Consider the following 21,544-nt stretch of genomic DNA (forward strand, 5'->3'; position numbering starts at 1 on the left):
GTGATTAAGAAATAAGAAGGGGGAAGAAAATTGAGATGCATGAGAACTCTTCTTCTATTCAGCGTTTTACTTGTTTGCTAAGTACTAGGTGTTACATATTAGCTATGAACCGTTAAGGGACTTGGGATTCTGCATTGACAATCCTGTGTCATAGATTTTGTAAAGCTCCAGGTCAATGTATTCCATTTCCACCTGCCTCTAATTCAAGTACAATAATTAGTGAAATTTCAAGAAAATACCCTCTAAAAAATGTGTGTGCACAAGCATGCACATACAATATACAGAATAGCTATCTTCTGAAAAATAGATGTCTACTCTTGGTTTGGCTAAGATATGGTTAGATGAGGTATCAGAATAGAATCATTAAAGAAAAATACCAAGGGCTCATAATTATATAGATCAGAAATAAATAATAGCAGATTTGATTTTACCCACTCTTTTTATAAGTGGGTTAAGCCATTCATATTTATTATTATTTAAACTTATTTTGCATTTTCTATGTATTTTGCTTTCTAGTTGTTTTTTCTCTCACCTCTTTCAGACAGTAAATACTGCTACTTTATTTTTATGTAATGCTTTGCAGTTAAAAAAGTTTTTTCTTATAAGAGTCCTGAATGCAGGTATAGTCAACTAAATTTTATTGAGAGAATGAAATTCAGAGAAATTATGTCATTTTCCCAAGGTTGTATGGTGGCTGAGTAGATGAGCTGGTAGAACTAACATATACTGATTGTCATCAAGTGTCCACTTAAAATACCACATCACCAAAATAAACATATGCCAAGTGAACCAACTCTCCTGTGGCTAAATAGACAGGGACATAGTTTACCTAGTAAGTGTTTATACTTCTTAAAATTTTTTTTAATTTTTCTTTTTTAAAAGATTTTATTTATTTCTAGAGAGAGGGGAAGGAGGGAGAGAGAGAGGGGCAGAAACATGAATGTGTGGTTGCCTCTTGAGTGCTCCCAACTGGGGACCCGACCTGCAACCCAGGCATGTGCCCTGACTGGGAATCGAACCTGCGACCCTTCCGTTCACAGGCCGGCACTCAGTCCACTGAGCCAAACCAGCCAGGTCTAAACTTTAAAAAAAAAACAAACTGTTTAGAGAGTGTTTTTAAAATGTTTTTGTTATTCTGTTGATTATGATTATTATATTGATTCTTGCTTTCGTTTGGTTGGTTAATTTGGTTTGATTCTATGATGAAATTGTGGTATCTCCATTATCTATTTCTGTCTCCATTCTCTAAAAAATTTTTTTAAAGTGCACAGTGCCTGATTGTTATGAAAGAAAATATTTTCTGACCATAAACAAAATAGTTAAAACAGCATTATAATGGAAGAATTATTTGAATTACCCCATCAATTCAGATGTGAAATCTTTTCCGTAATTGTTGCTATGTAAATGTATACTTATTGCTCTGCACCCAAGGTAAAGGTTTCAAAACCTTTCTTAGCTATTGGCAAACTATAGGAGAATGATTATCAATGATAGCATGGGATAGCAATGTAATTCTCATTTAACAACCATCTGCCTTTGAGAGTTGAAATCCTTCAACCACATTCTTTTATTTCTGCACAGGATCATGAGTAGACACTGTGAGGTAATGCAGTACCCGAGACATGGGAAGCCTGTGTTAAGATAAAGAGCTGTCGGCTGGAGAAGTAGCTATGGGGACATAGTGCACAATAAGTAAATGGGAAGGAGAGGTGTTAGATTCCCACACAGAATTAGCAAATGTTAACGAGATTATTTCCTATTGGAATAACAACCAAATTTAAATATCTATAGGAATAAACTAGGAAATTTTCAATGGTCTTATATAAAATTTATTAAAAAACATTATTTAGCTGGTGAAGAAAAGGTGACGAGGAAAATCTTGGCTTGGAGGTGATGACGGAAGCCAGTGTCTCACTTGCTTGAGAAGATTAATGTATAATAAGATGTTTTGTCTGCAACTATGAGTTTCTCTCTCCTGGACCTAGTCACCTCCTTGGAAGGTTGGCTCAGGCCATCTCAGCAGGGCTCATGGGGCACCTACATGGTGAAACCATTCCTCTATTGAATAAGGATTTTTTTCCCTGGCAACTGACAGTATCTTCATTGTTTCTAGATATTAACAAGCATGACTTGAGGATAGCATTTTATCAATGACGTAGCATATCTCCAAATGTCTTACCACCAAATAGTCTTTTGATTATTTCTACCAACTACTACAATCTCAGGTTTTGAAAGATTTTTTTGTTGTTGGTCTTTACAAAACAAACTACATTGGTTACTTTTTTAAAAAATTAAGGACACATGTAAGTATCAATCAGAGTCTCCTGTCATCATGAAGGAACATATGGAGGTGATATACCTCAGAAACGAATTTAGTGTTTAGTAGTCTCTACAAGTCTGACTGTGGGTGGTGCTGAATTCCATTTGACTTTTTGAAATGTTCTAAAGATTGTGAACTGCCATTATTATCTTCATAGATCCCACAAGGATTTGGGAATTTCAGGCTGGGAACTCTTGAATTACGAAGCAGAGTCCTGAGGGACAAAATGTAAATAGGTTAGTTGCAATTGGAAAAGGGGGAGTTAAAAGAGTCCAGAGTATGGGCAGGAGGAAAAGGGTATGAAATTGGAATATCATTCTTTCTACTTTCAAACCTGTATTTTGGTCTAGCAACCCTCTCAAGCACTAAAGTAAACAATCTCAATGTATTACTTTATCTGGTTTAGTGATAGTTCCAGGATTTTCCTATATAAGACAAACTATTTTAAATAAGTTATCTATTTTAAACTAGCTATCATACTAGGTGCTGCAGGGGAGAAAAGGGAAAAGGAACAAACATTTCCAAGTACCCACTCTGTGGTTATAATGTGCTGGACACGCAACTCTTTGAGATGGATATGTTTATTTTCATTTGTTGATGAGGTTGACCACACTGGCCTCCTGTTATTTCTCAAACTTACAGGCATGCTTCTGCCCCAGGGCTTTTGTGCTTGCTATTGCTGTTGGTATGGAGTGCTCTTTCCCTGGAAATTTTGCATATCTAGTCATTGTTCAGATAGAACCCGATCAGTAATACCTTCTTTGACCACCCTATTTAAAATTGCAACCCTCTCCCCCACCACATACTCCTTATACCCCATTTACTTGCTCTTTTAATAGCTCTTATTCCCATCTAATATACTTTGTTTACTTTGTTTACAATATTTACTTTATTTAATTTATTGTCTTTCTGTCTGGACATGACGGTAAGGATTTTTGACTGTTTTATTCCCCAAGGCACTCTCAGCTGTAGAGCACTACTTGGTACTTAGTAAGTTCTCAATAAATTTTGCCATTTTAATTGTGATGTGTCTTAGAGTGGGCCACTTTGGGTTCATCTTGATTGGGACCCTCTGTGCTTCCTGGACTTACATGACTTTTCTTTCATCAAGTTAGGGAAGTTTTCTGTCACTACTTTTTCAAACAGGCTTTCTATCCCTTGCTCTTCTTCTTCTCCATCTGGTATCCTTATGATATGGATATTGTTATGTTTCATGTTGCCCTGCAGTTCCCTTAAAACCTCTTTATTCTTTTTGAGTCTTTTTTTGTTTTGTTGTCTGTGTGGGAATTTTTTTCTACTTTCCTCCAGCTCATTGATTTGATCTTCTGCTCCATCTAGCCTGCTTTTAATTCCTTCTACTGTGTTCTTCATTTCAGATATTGTATTCTTCATTTCCTCCTGGCTTTATTGATAGTTTCTATGTCCTTTTTCATGCTGGTGTAGTTCATAGTAATTTCCTTGTAGCTTCCATGGAGTTCTTTGTAGTTCTCACTGAGCTCATTGAGTATCTTTATAACCCTTGTTTTGAACTCAATGTCTGATAGTTTGCTTGCCTCTCTCATTTAGCACTCTTTCTGGGGATTCCTCCTTTCCTTTCAGTTGGGGGTTGTTTCTTTGTCTCCCCATTTTAGGTGACTCCTCTTGTTTGTTTCTGCTCCTTAGATTGATCCGCTTTGACTCCCTGTTTTCATGGCATGACCTTCTGTGATATGAGACCTGTGGGATTCAGTGGTGCACTCCTTGATCTTTGATCTCCAGAACTTGATGTTCTTGGGATGCCCTTTATGCTATTTACATGGGCTCTTTGTTGTAATGGGGTTTTGGTTGTTGTTGGTTCATTCTTTGGTGGGTCCTTCCCTCCAGCTGGCTAAGAATCACTCTGCCCACCATGTGGTGCAGGTGCTGCCAGAACAAAGCCAAACATCCCAGGAAACACACCCACACCTGCAAAAATAACCCCCACCCATAATCACACTATCAACAGCAAATAAATCAATATTAATAAAGGTATACAGAGATTAAGACTATTATAAGAAAGGAAAATGAATATGAGATGACTAACTGAAAGAAAAAATTATTTTGAGAGGGTAGAGAGAAGACCAATAAGAGTAGGGAACAGAGACAAGGCAAGGAGAGGAAGAAAGTAAAATTTACATTGTAAATAAAAAAGGGAGGGGAGAAGGTGGAATGAAGTAAGAGAAGGGAAGCATATAGTATTAGGTTTAAACAGAAAATTTTAAAAAATACATAGTGAGAGAGATAAAAAAGAATAGGAACTAAATCGGAGGAAAAGATCTACCACAGCACTATCAACGACAAATGAGCAAAGGTTAATATATATGGGATGGGAACAAGAGGGAAAAAAGAAAGAAAAGCTTAAGAGATGTCTAGAAGAAAGAAGTGATTCTGAGAGAACAGGGGGAGAAGAAATACGAAGAGTGAGGAATGAAAACCAGGCAGAGACCTAGAAAAATTAAAATTTAAAACAAAAAAAGACAGGGAAGTAGGAAGGCAAAATGGAGTAGGAGAGGGGAATGGTGGTAAAATTTGAGATTTGAAATACAAAAATAGTGAAGATCTAAAAATAAAATTGAAGAAATGCAACAACAACCTGTATATCCTCAACTAATGAGGAAAGTTTGATAAAGGTGGAGAGAGAATAAGGGTGTTAATGGGAGAAACTTGGTTCATCCTGCTGATGCAGTAAAGAATTACAGATCAGCAAGTCTATTAGCATGCAGACAAAGTTTATTAGTGCTAAGTTCTAATGGGAGAGCAAAAGCAAGGGTAGCAAGAGCAGGGTGGCCAGAGAGAAGGTGACCAGGGGCCCCATGTGTGGCAAGAGAGTGCCAAGAGAGAGAGTCCTTTGTTCTGAGGATTTACATAGTTGGTGGGATAGGAGTGAGGGAGTTACATATTGATTGATGGGTAAAGGTGGTGCCAGCTTTCCCCTGGGGAGATGTGACTACAAAAACTTAGATCTGGGGGTCTGTTAGCCCAAAGCCTTATCTTGCTCCAGACTCCTTTTGCTCATTTTGTATATGTGACAAGAGGCAGGCAATTAACCATGATTGTTCCATGTGTTTTGTCTTTGGGCACTGTGGACCCCTTTTCCTTCCCTCTTCCAGGCCTTGGGATGAAACACAGTCTTCAGGTTTTTCCAGCTAGTGGGGATGATACACGTAGACTTTCAAGGGCTCCCCAACTCCTAGTTTTGCCTGTGTTGTTTGGCACACCTTGCAGTTTTATTGAACCAGGCTCAGCACTACTGAGTTTGTGGAAGAGACATGTCTTCCTTTGCTTCCAGCCTCCTGCATTGTTTTTTGTTAGATGGCAATGGTGAGGGCCCTTCTTTTATGTCCCCTCTGGCCGCTCATTCTTAGCTGCTACCTAACAAGGGTATTTTAAGAACTGGAAAAAGAATATGAGATGACTAATGACAAGAAGGATTATTTTGAGAGGCTGGAGCGGGTAGAAATAGAGTACAGAATGGAAACAAGTTGTAGGAAAAAGGAAATAAAATTTAAAACAAAAATAAGAAGAGGAAAGAAGAAGGTAAAATGGAGCAAGAGCAGGGAGGAGCAAAATATGAGATTTTTAATAAACTATAATATAAAAACCAGTGACCTAATAGGCACAAACTTAGAAGGAGAAGAAATGAATGTTAAAAAAACTATGCAGGAGAGAAAATAATTCAAAGCATAAAGACCACAGTGGACATAATCTCAGTTCAATCTACTGTTTACCATTGTCTTCTATTTCTAGATCCACCTCTGGTTATGTCAGATGGTGTCCCAGTCTGGCCCTAGGCAGCCTGTTTGAGACTACTAGTGATCCACAGTCTGTGGATGTCTCCTTCAGTTGTTAATCTAGTTATTCTGTAATCCGCAGCCCAGTTTAAGCTCCACAGATCAGGGCAGAGTAATTCCTGAGGGCAGGGCTATTGCTTCCCCTCAGGCTGATGCCACTTGGAGGGGGGTGGTCTGCCTGAGCAAGATGGCTCCTGCAGTGTGGGGAATGACTTAGCACAGGGATCTTGGTGGCTGCTATCTCAGTTCTCTCCCCAAAGCCACCATTCCCAGATTCTTCTCAACTGACTCTAGTCCACTCTGCCTGCCTCCGCCCCCCCCACCCCCGCCTTTGCTGGAGCCCAGGGTAAGTGGCTTCAATAGAAACTGTTCATTGGCCCTTTAAGAGGCTCTCTGTGTCTGCAGTCATCTCTCCCTGGCAGACAGCAACCCTGCCAATTTTCACAGCTAGATGTTATCTGGGTTCTTTTCTGGCTCTGGTGCTGTAGGCTGGGGAGCCCAGCTTGGAGTTTAGACCCCATACTTCTCAGGAGGAACACCCCACCCCCTTAAATATCCCTCCAGCACTTCAGCTGGCACATGTGGGAGCTCAGCTAGTTCTGTCGCACCTCCTCCACACTCTGTACCTGTCACGTTGTGGTGAAGTGGTTTCTTCTGTCCGTCTGTGGTTATAAGACTTCTCTCCCAATATTGTTCAGTTGGTTATTCCAGATGATTTCTCTACAATTTATTTGTAATTCCAGATTGATCCTGGGAGGAGGTTAGTGTAGCATCCACTTCTCTGTCATCTTGAATCTCTCTATACTATATTATTAATAATTCTAGAAGTGAGCATTTTGGGTCTACAATATTTATGAATACTTTGAGCTCTTTAGAATTCTTCAGATCACATCAAATAATATATTGGGGTTTTTTTTCTCCCTCAGATGCGATTTGTTTGAGTAGAAGTCATCTAATGTAACCATATTTATAAGTGTTCTCTTTGAATTAATCAGCTGGTATTTGTTAGTGTTTTTTCTAGGAAGAGAGTCCACGATCTTTCTAAGCCTAAAAAACAATGGGGAATCCCAGATAGGTAAGAAAATATTATATAGTTTTGTTTGTAATTATGTATTCCTTACATTAAATAGGTAAGGATTATTCTTACTTGCCCACTAACTGTGTATCCTAGGTGTGTCCACCTCACTCTTCAACTGGATCCACTGAATCAATATTATCACCTCCGTTGAGCCAACACATGGAAAGCAAACCCCTAAGTCAGCAGTTTCCAAATTTGTGCATTAGAATCACCTGGAGGCCTTTAAAATCAATACTTGGGTCCCACCCCCAGAAATCCTGGCTTGCTTGGTCTGAGGTGCACCCTAGGCTTTGGGACTGTTTAAAGCTCCCCAGATGATTCTAGTAGGCAGGCAGGTTTGAGAACCACCATCCCAGGGTGTTACTCCACATTCCTTTGAAACTCTTGTGTCCATCCTCCAGGTTGCTCCTACTAACATCTGGTCCTGCAGTCTCTCAGCCTCTGTGTAGAGCACACCTGTTCTCTGAACCTCCAGCAGGCTGGACCTACTGTCCTTCCACCCTTGGCCACCGGACTCCCCCTTTTCTTCTTTAGCTCTTGAGTAAAGCCTGAATTTTTCCATTTTTTTTTTTTCTGATTTGCTATTGCTTTTTTCAAAAACTGACAAACTTTATTTTTAAAACAGTTTTAGGTTTACAGGAAAATTGAGCAAAAGAGCAGATAGAGTTTCTATATTACCACCCACTCCTTTAGATTCCACTATTATTACCAGCTTGCATTAGTGTGGTACATTTGTGACAGGTGATGAACAAATATCACCACATTATTATTAACTTAAGTCTATCATTTAGAGTTCACTTTTTAAATTGTACAGTGTTATGTATTTTGACAAATGTATAGTTGCATATCCACCATTACAATGTTATACAGAATATTTTCAGTGCCCTAAGAATTACCTGTTCTCCATCTGTTCATTTCTTTCCTTCTTTCTCCCCTCTCCAAACCCCTGGCAACCACTGATCTTGTTTGCTGTATGTATAGTTTTGCCTTTCCCAGAATGTCATATAGTTGTCATCAAATTGTGTAACCTCTTCTGACTGGCTTCATTCACTCAGCACTAGGCATTTGCAGTTCCTCCATGTCTTTTCACAGCTTGATAACTCATTTATTTTTAGCACTGAATAATATTCCATTGTCTAGGAGTACCCCAATTTATCCATTCATATATTGAAGAACATGTTGGTTGCTTCCAGTTTTTGGCAATTATGAATAAAGCTGCTATAAACATTTGTGTGCAGGTTTTGGTGTAGATAGAAATTTTCAACTCATTTGGGTAAATACCTAAGAGTGCAATTGCTGGATCCTATGGTAAGAATATATTTAGGTTTGTAAGAAACTGCTACACTCTTCCAATGTGCCTGTGCCATTTCCACCAGCAATTAATGAAGTTCCTATCGTTCCATATCTTCACCAGAATTTGGTACTGTTAGTCTCTTGTATTTTAGCCATTCAAAGAAGTATGTAATAATATCTTATTGTTTTTATTTGCGATTCCCTAATGAGATGTTAGCATATTTCGTGTTTATTTGCTGTCTTCATGTCCTCTTTGGTAAAGTGTTCAGATCTTTTGTCTGTTTTCTGTTGTTGAATTTTAAGAGTTCTTTGTATTTTTTGAATACCAGTTATTTATCAGATGCTATCAACTACATGTTTCTGTCCCCTCAAAATTCATATTTTGAAAGCTAATGTGACAGCATTTGGAGGTGGGCTCTCTGGGAGGTGATTAGGTCATGAGGGTGGAGCCCTCATGAAGGGGATTAGTGTCCTTATAGAAGAGGTTCTGGAGAGCACCCTGACCACTTCCACCATACGAGGACACAAGCTTCTGCTTTCACCTCTTATTCTCCCTGAAGTCATTCTCTCCTTTCTAATCTCTGTTTTATTTCATCATTAGGTGAGTCCCCAGTTTTCACCATTTATTCATTCATCAAACCCCGAGTGAGCACCTGTTGTGTACAGCACTAAACTGTGCAAGGGGAAATCTCCAAAAGATTAAGACATAATTTCTCTCCTGGAAGAATATAGAGGGTGGAGAGGAAGGTGCTCCTTGTCAAAATTATGGAGGGCCTTGTCAGCCACAGTGAGGAGTTGGAACTATATTCTAAAGTGAATGGAAACCTTTGAAGTATCTTAAACAAGGAGATGACTCGATCAGACTGGAGTAGAGAAAGATCACCCTGGCAGTGCTATGGAGAAAGGAATGTGGATAATGAGATCTGGACAAGGGAGATAGCAACAGGGGTGGTGAGAAATGAACAGATTTGAGTCATACTTAGGAAAAGGAATCAGCAGAGTGTAGTGCATGGGGATATTAACTATTAGAAATGTTTATTAATAAATTAACTAATACATTAATTAATCAGACTTTGGCTGATGCTTACGAAGTAGAGACAGAAGAATAAGAATATATATAAAAATATAGACAAAATTAGGGAAAAAACAATAGCTGGGGCCTTTTAAAGCAATAAGCTCAATTAGTTGGCAAATTCAGGTATGTGCGAAGTCAGGTGACCAACATAACTTTTTTTGACTCCTTGGCCAGGCCTTCAAGGCCTTCCCCGTCCATTCTAGCAATGTTACTCAATTACTCCCAACATGACTTCCTGCTTCTGCCAAAACATGCTTTGCCCAATCCTTGGTTATTCCTTTTTCTCAGTTACCCCAGCCTGAAAGGTACCTCTTTTCTGGCAGTTTGTGTCTTCTACTTACTTCTTTGAAGCCTTGTCATGTTAATCCGGGACTGATTTCTCTCTCTCTCCACTCCCTACCCAGTAATCATACCTATTTCACAGGTCTGTTGAGACTAAATAATCTGATGTCTATAAAGCACTTAGCCCAGTGCCTGGCCCACAATAAGTATTCTACAAATGATAGCTATTAATATTACTCTGTTACTATTTTATTTTATGACCACCTGGTATAGTTCATCACCCAAAGTGAGAGCACAGTGTAGAGAAGTGGCATGACCATTTTATGTTGAACTGACTATAAATTGCCATAGTAACTATCTGAAGGCAGAAGCAGAACTACCTACTTCTAATGGGTGCATTTTGGTCACCGCATTTTAAGATAGTAGATAAAACAGTCTAATTTTATTTTAACTTCAACTTACATAAGTAATTTATCTGCTTCTGATGCCTGGAAATTGTAAAATTTTGTACTAGAGATAGTTCTTAAACTGAAGTAAAATTAGTAGAGAAGCAGTCTAAGATGTTCATTAACAGTGAATTTCTTTCCTTTTTTTTTTGCTTATTTTATTGAAATTCCTTCCTTCCTTCCTTCCTTCCTTCCCTCCCTCTCCCTTCCTTCTTTTCTTTCTTCTTCCTTCCTTCCTTCCTTCCTTCCTTCCTTCCTTCCTTCCTTCCTTCCTTCCTTCCTTCCTTCCTTCCTTCTTCTTTCCTCCCTCCCTCCTTCCTCCCTCCCTTCCTTCCTCCTCCCACCCTTCCTCTCTCCCTCCCTCTCTCTCCCCCCTCTCCCTCCCTCCCTCCTTCCCTCCCTCTTCCTTCCTTCCTTCCTTCCTTCCTTCCTTCCTTCCTTCCTTCCTTCCTTCCTTCCTTCCTTCCTTCCTTCCTTTCTTTTCTTTTCTTTTCTTTCTTTCTTAGAAAACTGTTTTGGGGAAATCAAGATCCTATTCATCCTGTTTGCCATAGTGCTTTAACAACTTGGCCAACCAAAAGACTTGAGAACCTTGCCTGGCCCAAGGCAGTCTCCTGCAGATATATACCTAACAGGTTAGCATTGTATGTTATCAGGTTATTTTATCAGGAGTCTCTAGGGAAATGAACGTAGAACCCAGCCCTTTTTATCTAAAAGCCATAAATAGTCTTGTAGTCAAAATTTATTGAGGATTACGGAGTCTATATGTTTCTAATCTGATGCTACAGTAAAACTTTTCCAGAGCAAGATCTAATATTTAGCTATTGCATTTGTGTATTATATCTTATAATGTTTTAACTTACCAGGATTTCTGTATTTTAAGAAAATAAGTGTATTATACAAGGATAGACACCACATATAACATTGCTGTGGATAAACTTGTGCATGAAATATTATGAATTTTGTAAGCCCCCATAAGCTTGATTACCACAAGTTAATTAGGACATCTAAAGGTAAGAATGTTTTTAAGGCATTTGATACCCATTATCAATTTGTATTTAGCACATATTTGTTAAATGACTAGGCTTTTTGCTGGTTGGCTCTTTAAGGAACTACTGTGGCTGGGAGGAGGTACGGATACAGGCAGTGAGGGAGATTAAAGTAAAAAGAAAGGTGGAAACACTTTTATTTATCTAAAGTTTGGTTTTCAGGATAAGTGAGGTGGCCATTTCTCTATTTTTTTCAATGTAAAACTTTAATCAAAAGTCAGCAGTTCTTCTGTTAGCACAAGATACAGAGTAGGCCAAAGTCTCTGTTGCAAACGCCAAACTCTGCCATTATAGTGGGAAAGCCGCCATAGACATGCAAACAGAGCATGTCTTTGTTCCAATACAACTTTAAAATTTTGCATCTATGTCCATGAGGGATATTGGTCTGTAGTTTTCTTGTAATGTCTTTGTGGTAATGTCTTTGTTTTTTATAATATCTTTTTTCAGGTAATGCTGTTATCATAGAATTGGAAAATGTATAGAATTGATATTTATTTCTTCTTTAAATATTTGCTAGAACACACTAGTGAAGTTATCTGGGCCTGGAGTTTTTTGGTGGGAAGATTTTTAGCTATAAATTCAATTTATTTAATAGATATAAGGCTCTTATGAATTTGTCAAAGTAACACTTGCTAAGTGGAGCACAGAGTGCCAGATGGCAAGCTGTACTTCAACACTAGGTCATAAAGGAGATTGAAATAGAGAAGCCTATTGCTTGCGGGTCCTAGAGGAAGTACCTGGCATGCCTCAAGCAGCCACACAGGGAGGTCAAGGCAGAGCTCTGACAGAGAAAGGCAGAACCTGGGGCACATGCTTTTATTTGGGCCCATGGGTAGAGTGCTTTGGGATTTCTGGGCTAAAGCCAGATTGGTCGATTCAAACCAAAAGAGTGGGACTTTGGAAAGCTCCGCAGGAATCTTCTATGAGGGGAGCATAAGGACAAAGCGTTGGGAGTCAGGGGAGACAGTTTTAGACCAAGGGCCATTGGTCTAAAGTCATATCAGGAACTTGCATTTACTTTGGGACTTGATGGGCTGCCATCCAAGGCATGTGCTTGAATGAAGGACTAGTGACAGTTTGTCACTGTAGGCTGCTTGGCCAAACAGAATGGATTTGAGACAATAGTACTACGAAGTAGCCTAACTAAACTTTTGAGAAAGTCTTCAGATTATTTCTTTTTGAATGAGCATTGGCAGTGTATGTTTTTCAAAGAATTTATCTATTTCATCTACATTTTAAAGTGTGTTGGCATAAAGTTGTTCATATATTTTCTTATTGTCCTTTTAACATTGTTCGATCCCTGGTGATGATTCCCTCCTTTCATTCCTGATATTGGAAGTTATGCCTTCTTTCTTTTTTACTAATCATTCTGGCTAGAAGTTTATAAATTTTTGGTTTCATCAATTTTCTCTTGTTATTTTGTTGTTTACTATTTTTTAAATTTCTGCTCTGATCTTTATTATTTCCTTTATTCTGATGACTGAGGTGGGGGGTTGCTCCCTTCCCCCCTCCCCCTGCAGTTTCCAAAGGTGGAAACTAAGAGCACCTGCTACCTTGATGGAATTGTGTGACTTGGGTGTGGATGACTGTGGAGGGGAGAAGCATATAAAGACAGCAGCAGTACATTCTATTAATATGCAATACCTATAAAGAGAAAAGATATGCACACATGAAATTTAAAATTAATATACAAGTTGGTTAATCATAAAGTCTTATTTGAATACTGCTTTTTAACTTATAAAATGACATACATCTCTGACTTAATCTTCATAATCACCATAAAATTTATTATTTTCTCCATCTCACTTATGCGCTTCCAGGCGTTGGCAGCATAAGACATGGTCAGTACCTATACTCATGGCATTTGGTGTTTGCCATTCCCATCTGAGAGAATGTTGAATCATTGAGTTATGTCTCTGGTGTCCTCCCATTTTCTTTTTTGCGTCTCTCATCTGCTCCCTGGGCTGCTACCCTTTGCTCTACACTAATACATCTTGCTCTTGTGATGCTCATTGGCTCTCTAATAGCTTCTTCCTCCCACTCCTCCCACACACCTTGCCAGGGTCGGGTCTATCTGAAGTGCCCCATTGCTCAAAATCACCTAATGCCAGAGACGTGCAGGAGGCTCCCTGCCTGTCTGCCTTTGGTTGTGTATGTGGGTGAGGGTGACAGAGTCAGTCCAGTCAGGCCCTGGAGTGTAGGCTGGACAGGCTCAAGCCCTCTGAGAGCAGATATGTGGTACGTGGACAAGCCTCCAAACTGGATGGTTACAAGCAAAGGAGGGAGATGCAGGCTTAAACACACACCCAGGCTTACATTACCAACCAAAAGACGGAGGCCTGGGCAGATGGATGCAGATCCGCATCCATGAAAATGTTAAAGGAGCAGAGGATCTTAGGAAAATATAGAAGTGAAAGTGGGCCTGCAATCCGAGTTAACACCAGGTCCAAAGTAGCCCATCTCACTTCCTGTTCCACTGACGATGTACTGTATCTTGATTAAAAAAAGATTGAGAGGCAGGAATGATAAGAACAGTATTGTTATTTATCCTAAATAAAATTCTAGTTAACAAAACCCAATAATGATGAAACAATCTGTATACTATAATCAAGTAGAATTTATTCCTAAAATCAGAGTTCTTTTTCACAAAGAAAAACATCAATGTAATTCATTCTATTAACTAAAAATATAATAAAAACATGTAAAGTATCTATATAGATGCAAAATAAAACATTATTTTGTTTTAAAGCAGCAAATTTTCTCTTTTTATCAATTTATTTCTTGGTCTGTTTAGAAGATGCAACGTATTTATTATGGAAAGTTATCTCTTTTGGAATAGGACATTAGAAACCAGCTGAGAACTTAATGGCAGTTACCATGTCAGTATATTTTTTTTGGTCTATTTAAAAGATGCAATTTATTTATTTTTTGTCTGTTTTGGAATAGGATATTAGAAGGCAGCTGAAAACTTGAAGGCTGCAACCATTTCTAATTTCTTCCCACGTAGGAAATAGCTCAACATTAAAGGGATAAGCAGTTAAGCCCATTCCTCTAGACCTGAGAGTGTCAATGTTTGAATTGAAATGATAATTTGAATTCATGCCTGTTTCACTCACTTCTTTTCTCTCTACAACTTGCAGGACTCAATATTACTACAGCTGTGGTAGAGAATCTGTAATCTGGGATATGCCTTCTCCTGTGCTGTTAAAAAAACCTTCCAAAAGGATCCAGAAGCTAGCACAGCCCAACAGATTCAAGAGAGTGCATCTTCCAAATGGGTAGAATACCCCAAGACCCTCCATAAATTTTAACCTAATTTGGTTCAATGTCACAATATTGTTGTTTTTATTTTAGTGTATGCAGTTGCATAAACTAAAAGTCATCTTGTGTTTCAAAGGACCAGGGTAAAAAATACTTCCAGCAACTGTAGGTAATAAGACCTTCATCAGTAATTACATCTGATTCAAATATGGTAAAGCTAAAATTCACACTAAACTTAATCAACTGTCCCCCAATTAAAAGGAAATATGCAAATGAAACATTCAGGTTTTTGCAATGTATAGAACTTGATGTTCTCTTATGCCTCTGTGACTTTACACATGATCTTTCTTTGGCTTTGAATGCTGAATTTCTCCTTGTCTTTAACATACAGCTTAGTAATATCTTCCACAAGGGAGCTAAGATTGTGATGTGTCTGCTGGAATATGCTATATTACATTAGTGGAACATGTACAGTGCACAATTACAGGAAAATGGTAGTACTACTATACACTACTTTAGTCAGAACACATTCGGTGTATGTCTTCAATTACAGATGTTATACCTTAGGGTTGGGGGGCTGGGTGAAAAAGGTAAGGGGATTAAGGAGAACTAATTAGTAGCTGCAAAATAGTCATGGGGATATAAAATATCCAGCATAGGGAAGATAGTCAATAATATTATAATAAGTATGTGTGATGCCAGGTGGGCACTTGAAATGTCACGGGGACCATCTTGCAAAGTATATGATTGCCTAACCAACATGATGTATACCTGAAACTAATACAAAATAATATCGAATGTAAACTGTAATTGAAAAATAAAAAATAAACTGATAATAAATCTGAAACTATTCAGAAGGAGATAAATGATGCCCTGGCTGGTGTGGCTCAGTGGATTGAGTGCCAGCCTGTGAACCAAAGAGTCGTCGGTTTGATTCCCAGTCAGGGCACATGCCTGGATTACAGGCCAGGTCCGCAGTAGGGGACTGAGAGGCAACCACACATTGATGTTTCTCTATCTCTCTTTCTCCCTCCCTTCCCTTCTGTCTAAAAATAAATATAAAAAATCTTTTTTAAAAAAAGGAGATAAATGAGATGTTGAGGTTTCGAAAACTATGTTATATGAAAAATATTTAGGGGAAATGACATGTTTAGCTTAGAGAAGAGACCAAGGAAGCAGTGGTAATTGTATTCAAATGTTTAAAGGGTCAACATTTGAAAGAGGAAGAGAAGATGGAAGAGACATTACTCTATGTTGATCCTAGAACTAGAAGTTGAACAGGAATTTACAAAGCAGCAGACATCAACTAAGTTTAGGAAAATCTTTCTGATTAGCTATCCAGTAATGGAAAGGTTTATTGGGAAAAGTCAATTGCCTCCACCTCAGTTTCTGAAAGTGTTCAAGCATAGACTGGGATGATCACTTTATACTGATTTTAATAAAGATTCCTGAATTCAGAGAGAGTTTGAACTGGACAATTTAAGTCTTCCATCATAGAATCCACCAAAAGAGGCCCAATTCCTTCCACAGAATTTCTTCATTTGCTTATTTATCAGTTCATTTGACAAAATCTGCTAATTTAGTTAAAATATACATATAAATTTGTAGTTACATATCTACATTTATAAACCAGAGGAATACTGTATTTATCTGTCACCACATTCTGAGACACCTGACTTTGATGTTTCATACTAGTGAAACCTCCTTGAACTCTAAAACTTTTTACATTTTTAAAACTTGATGCCTCCTTGCGCTCCAAAACAGATTCTTCAGCTACTGAACAAACATGTAACCTTTGTTCACTGGCTTAACATCTTCATTATGAACATCAACTACTACACAGTACTTTAATACATAAAACCTCTTAGGAGCTGATGAGTATGAAATACAGTTTTTCTTTAAGTGAAATGGTCTGACCTCTGTGGTTTTATATTAGGAGATGTTTGCCACATCGTTTTCCTGTCGTTTCTTATTTTATTGGGAGAATAGCCTCTAATCAGCCTCTTTTCTGATCTTCTCTGCACTGGAAACAGATAACCAGCTTGTTAGAATCATGTGAGGGAGGGAAAGCAAGTGCTTAATGAAAACACACAGGGCTCCTCAATGTGTGTACTATATGAGTTTGAACTTTGTGATGTATATTTTAGCCGATTCACTAGAAGGACTCAACATGAAATCTGAGCAGTCAGAAGACAGAATCAGCCAACTTAAAATAGGTTGAGATTATAAATTTGAGGAACAGGGAAAAAAAAAGGAATGAAATAAAATGAACAAAGCCTCATAAACCTGTGGGTTGCCATCAAAAGTATTAATATACCCTTGATGGGAATCTCATAAAAGAGGGAGGAGAGGTAATGGGGCAGAAGGAATATCTGAATAAATAATAGCCCAAAGCTTCCCAAATTAGATGAAAAATATGAATCTACACATCAACAAACTTCGAGTATGATAAATGCAGACATACATAACTTGACACATCATAATCAAACTATTCACACTCAAAGACAAAGAGAATCTTGAAAGCAGCAAGAGAAAAATGACTCATCACATACAAATGATCTGCAATAATATTAACAGGTGATTTCTCACCAGAAACCATAGATGCCAAAAGGCAGAGGGATGACATATTTAAAGAACTGAAAAAAAAACCCCCTGTTAGCCAAGAATACACTAATGAGACCATCCTGCAAAAATGAAGGAGAAATTAAAGAGTTCTCAGCTAAACAAAAACTGACAAAATTAATTGCCAACAGACTTGCTTTACAATATTGGAAGTCCTTCAAGCTAAAATGAAAGAGCACTAGAAAATAACTTGAATCCACATGCAGAAATAAGGGACATTAACAGCTAACCACATAGGAACATATGAAAGACAGCATAAATGTATTTTCCTGTTTGTAACTTTTATTCTCCTACCTGATATAAAAGACAGCTTCATAAACCAATAATTATAAACCTGTGTGGATGGGCATATAATGTATTTTTTAAAGAAGCACGAAGGAGAGGGAGACATGAAGTGGTATTAATTTGAATTAGATTATTATAAGTTAAGATGTATAGGGCAAAAAGTAAAAATATAGTTATTAAAATATGGTAAAATAAATAAGGGAATTAAAATGGTATACTAAAACTAATACTTTACAGGAACAAAAAAGGAGTAAAAAGATGTAACACATAACAACAAATAAAATGGTGGGCATAAACTCTATGTTGCCAATAATTACATTAACTGAATACTCCAATCAAAAGGCAGGGATTGACAGAATAAATAAAAAACATACTCAAGAATGTGTTACCAAAAAGACACATACTTTAGATTCAAAGAAACAAATAGGCTGAAGGTCAAAGGATGGAAAGAGATATCCTATGAAAACCAACCAAAAAAGAGCTAGAGTGGCAATACGCACATCAGACAATATATACTTTAAGACAAACATTGTTACTGTAGACAAAGAAGGACATTTTATAATAATAAAATGATCAGTCCATTAGGGGAATATAACAATTATAAATATATATGCAACTAACATAAATGCATATGTTGCATAGATGCATATAAAATAGCTGAAGCAAAATCTGACAGAATTGAAGAGAAATAGACAATTAAACAATAATAGTTGAATTCTTCAATACCACACTTTCAGTAAGGAGAAGAACAAGTAGATGATCAACAAGGAAATGGAAAGCTTGATCAACACCATAAATCAACTATACCTGACAGACATTCATAGAACACTCCACTCAACAATAGCAGAATACATATTCTTCTCAAATAAAACATTCTCTATGACAGGTGATATATTAAATCATAAAACAATTCTTAATAAATTTAAAATAATTGAATCATACATAATTAGTTCTCTATCAACAATAAAATGAAATTAGTAACCAATAGCAGAAGAGAATTTGGAAAATTAAAGAAATATGTGAGACTAAATACATTCCTAACTAAACAATGGGTCAAAGAAGCAATCACATTGTCTTTACTATATATAGTAAAAAATGAAAACACAGTATATCAAAACTTATGATATGCACCTAAAGTAGTGCTTAGTAAGAAATTTATCTGTAAATGCCTACATTAAAAAAGAAAAGAGATCTCAAATTATAACATAATCTTCCATCTTAGGAAATTGCAAATAAAAAAGCAAATTAATTTAAAACAAACAGAACAGAGAAAAGAATAAAGATTAGAGCGGAAGTAAATAGAAATTGGAAAAACAGAGAAAATCAACACAACCAAAAGTTTGTTCTTTTCAAAGATCAACAAAACAAACCTTTGGCTAGACTGACCAAGATAAAAAGAGAGAAGACTCAAATTACTAAAATCATAAAGAAACAGGGACACTTCTAAGGGTCATTTACAAAAGAAGGGTCATTACTACTGACCTTATAGAAATAAAAAAGGATTTTAAGGGGTTACTATGAGCAATTGCATGGCCAACAAATTAGATAACGTAAATGGACAAACTCCTAGAAAGGCAAACTATTGAAATTGACTTGATAATTTAAAAGAAATTCTTAACAGACCTATAACAATAAAGAAATTGAATTAATTATAAGAGAAGAGAATACAGACAGTATCTTTTATGAATATATGTAACAGTCCATGCCAAAATACTACCAAACCAAATCCAAATATGCACACAACCAATCCACACCAAACTACTAACAAACCAAAGCCAACAACATATAAAAATAATTATACTCCATGACCAAGTTGGATTTATCCCAGGATTATAATTTGTTTGGTACAACATACTAAAATCAGTGTCTCCATCAGTGGATTATGAAGTCAGTTTCAGCTTTTCTTTTAATGAAAATCAAATGAAATTTTAAAAATCAGAATACATTGCCTAAGGCAAGCATCGTTTCATGATAATTTTGTTTCAGATACACACACAGATTTACATATACTGTATCACAATGTAAAATGTACCTCTTTCAGTGGATCAAAGTAAAAAATTTTGAGAAACACCAGCCTGGTAGAAAGAGCACTAGTGATTATGGGAAAAGATGTTCCAAAGATAGAAACAATATATATAATTGTATGGAGGTAGATTATAGCAATGAAAAATGCTATTGGTCCTTTAATGATTACAATGTTCTGTTCCATTTGCATGTAGATCCTTCAGTGATTACTTAACAAGAAGTCCTCTTCAATTCTCTGGTCCGTCTCCCCGGATATTACGACTCTCACTAGCCAAAGCCATACATCCGAACTATGTTCCTCCGAAAGGTGTAAGTGGGTCATGAGAAAGAGACAGTTGCTGATTGACTTTGTAATATGTAACGTGTTTGTAAAGGTAACACATTCCCCTTTTATTTCTAGGTCTGTATTTTCCTTTTCTTCCTGTTTATATTCCTCTCTCATCACATGAACTGTTCTGACTACCTTCCCTGTGTCTCATGTATCAGTCAGGATTTTATCAGAAAAGCAGAACCATTATGAGTAATATAAATAGAATTAGACCTTAAGCAATTGTGGGAGCTGATGGAGAAGTCAGTGAAACCCCTGGTTATTGGCCCCTGGAACTTGGTTCTGGTTATAGATCTAGAAACAATGAGAGATAGTAGGGGTAGATCAGTAGTTCCCTGGAAAGTATTTACTTCAGGGGAAACCATTACAGTTTCTTCAAGCAAGGAGCGCCTAACCTCCGGCAGGGCAGGAAGGGCTGATTCTATCCGTAAGGAAGGCTCAGCAGTATTGAGGGGTTTAAAGTGCCCAAGCTCGTTGGAATCGGCACACATGTGCCTTGTCCAGTTTTCAAGGTTGCATTTCTTCCTTATCAATGGTCTAAGTTTAATATCAGAGACCATACTATCGGAAATTCAATTTGCACTGTAATTCACCCAAATGCAGAATTAGATATAGAGCTAGTGTTCAGAATTTTTAGCCATGTGACCAGAGAAGATAAGGGGTTCTTTTAAGTAAGCCCCCAAAACTTTCTGACCACTTACCCCCAAACTTAAGGTGGGAATTTAAAGGCTTCAGCGGATCATTTCTTTTGTCAGGTTTTCCAATACACTTAGAAGCAATCAACTAGCTCCACTACACTCTTCTATTTTACTAGAATATTCTCTACTGCTTCGTCACCTAAAGTCTTGCTTTCTGTTTTGCCGCCACATGCCATGGACTACCAGTGTCTTTTTTTTTTTTTTAATCACTGGCAAGAGGATTATTAATACCTTAGATTATTAAATCTAATCAGCTCATAAAGAAAATTCCAGATCATCTAAAAACAATACAGAGACCCCACCCTTAAAGTTCTGATCTGGTTATCTGTTGCTTCATACCAAACCATCTCCAAACTTCATGACATAAAACAACCACCATTTTATTATGCTCAAGGATTTTGGGAGTCAGAAGGTCTGATAGGGCAAGCAGGCTTGTCGCTGCTCCATGATGTCTGGGGTCTCAGCTGGGACATTTCTTATCGCTCAAGTGCCTGAAACTTTAGGGGGCTGGAATCATCTGAAGGCTCCTTCACACCTGTCTTACTCACCTCAGGCTCTATAACAAAATACCATAGACTGGGTGGCTTAAACAACAGTTCTGGAGGCTGAGAAATCCAAGATCAAGGTGCCAGGGGATTCTCTTCTTGATGAGGGCCCTCTGTCCAGTTGTAGACACAGACACCATCTTGCTGTGTGCTCACAGGACCTCTGCTTTGTGAGGACCTCTGCTTTGCGAGCAGCGCAGAGAGAGAGTTCTGATCTCTCTTCTTCCTCTTAAAAGGACACTAAACTCATTAGGAAGGTTCCACCTTCATGATCTTATCTAAACCTAATTACCTCCCAAAGGCCCCTCTCAGTATTAAGGTGAGGTAGGGCTTCAACTGAATTTTGGGTTGGAGGGGAGGACAAAAACATTCCCTCCATAACAGTAACTGTTTGCGGTACCGAGGCTGGGGTGACTTGAAGGCTAGGC

General features: G+C 37.7%; 1 protein-coding gene across 1 annotated transcript in view; it reads left to right on the plus strand.

The window, feature by feature from the left end:
• The window catches only part of SPMAP2L (sperm microtubule associated protein 2 like), a 46,032-nt gene that overhangs the window by 15,293 nt on the left and 9,195 nt on the right, over nt 1-21,544 (plus strand). The window contains 4 exon segments of the mRNA XM_054566738.1: nt 7,139-7,204; nt 10,810-10,947; nt 14,493-14,630; nt 19,740-19,854. Coding sequence (XP_054422713.1) covers nt 7,139-7,204; nt 10,810-10,947; nt 14,493-14,630; nt 19,740-19,854 — 457 coding nt within the window.

The sequence above is a fragment of the Pteronotus mesoamericanus genome, unplaced genomic scaffold, assembly GCF_021234165.1.
Source record: "Pteronotus mesoamericanus isolate MK-2021 breed Mesoamerican mustached bat unplaced genomic scaffold, CSHL_Meso_final contig_180, whole genome shotgun sequence".
In the NCBI taxonomy this organism is placed as follows: domain Eukaryota; kingdom Metazoa; phylum Chordata; class Mammalia; order Chiroptera; family Mormoopidae; genus Pteronotus; species Pteronotus mesoamericanus.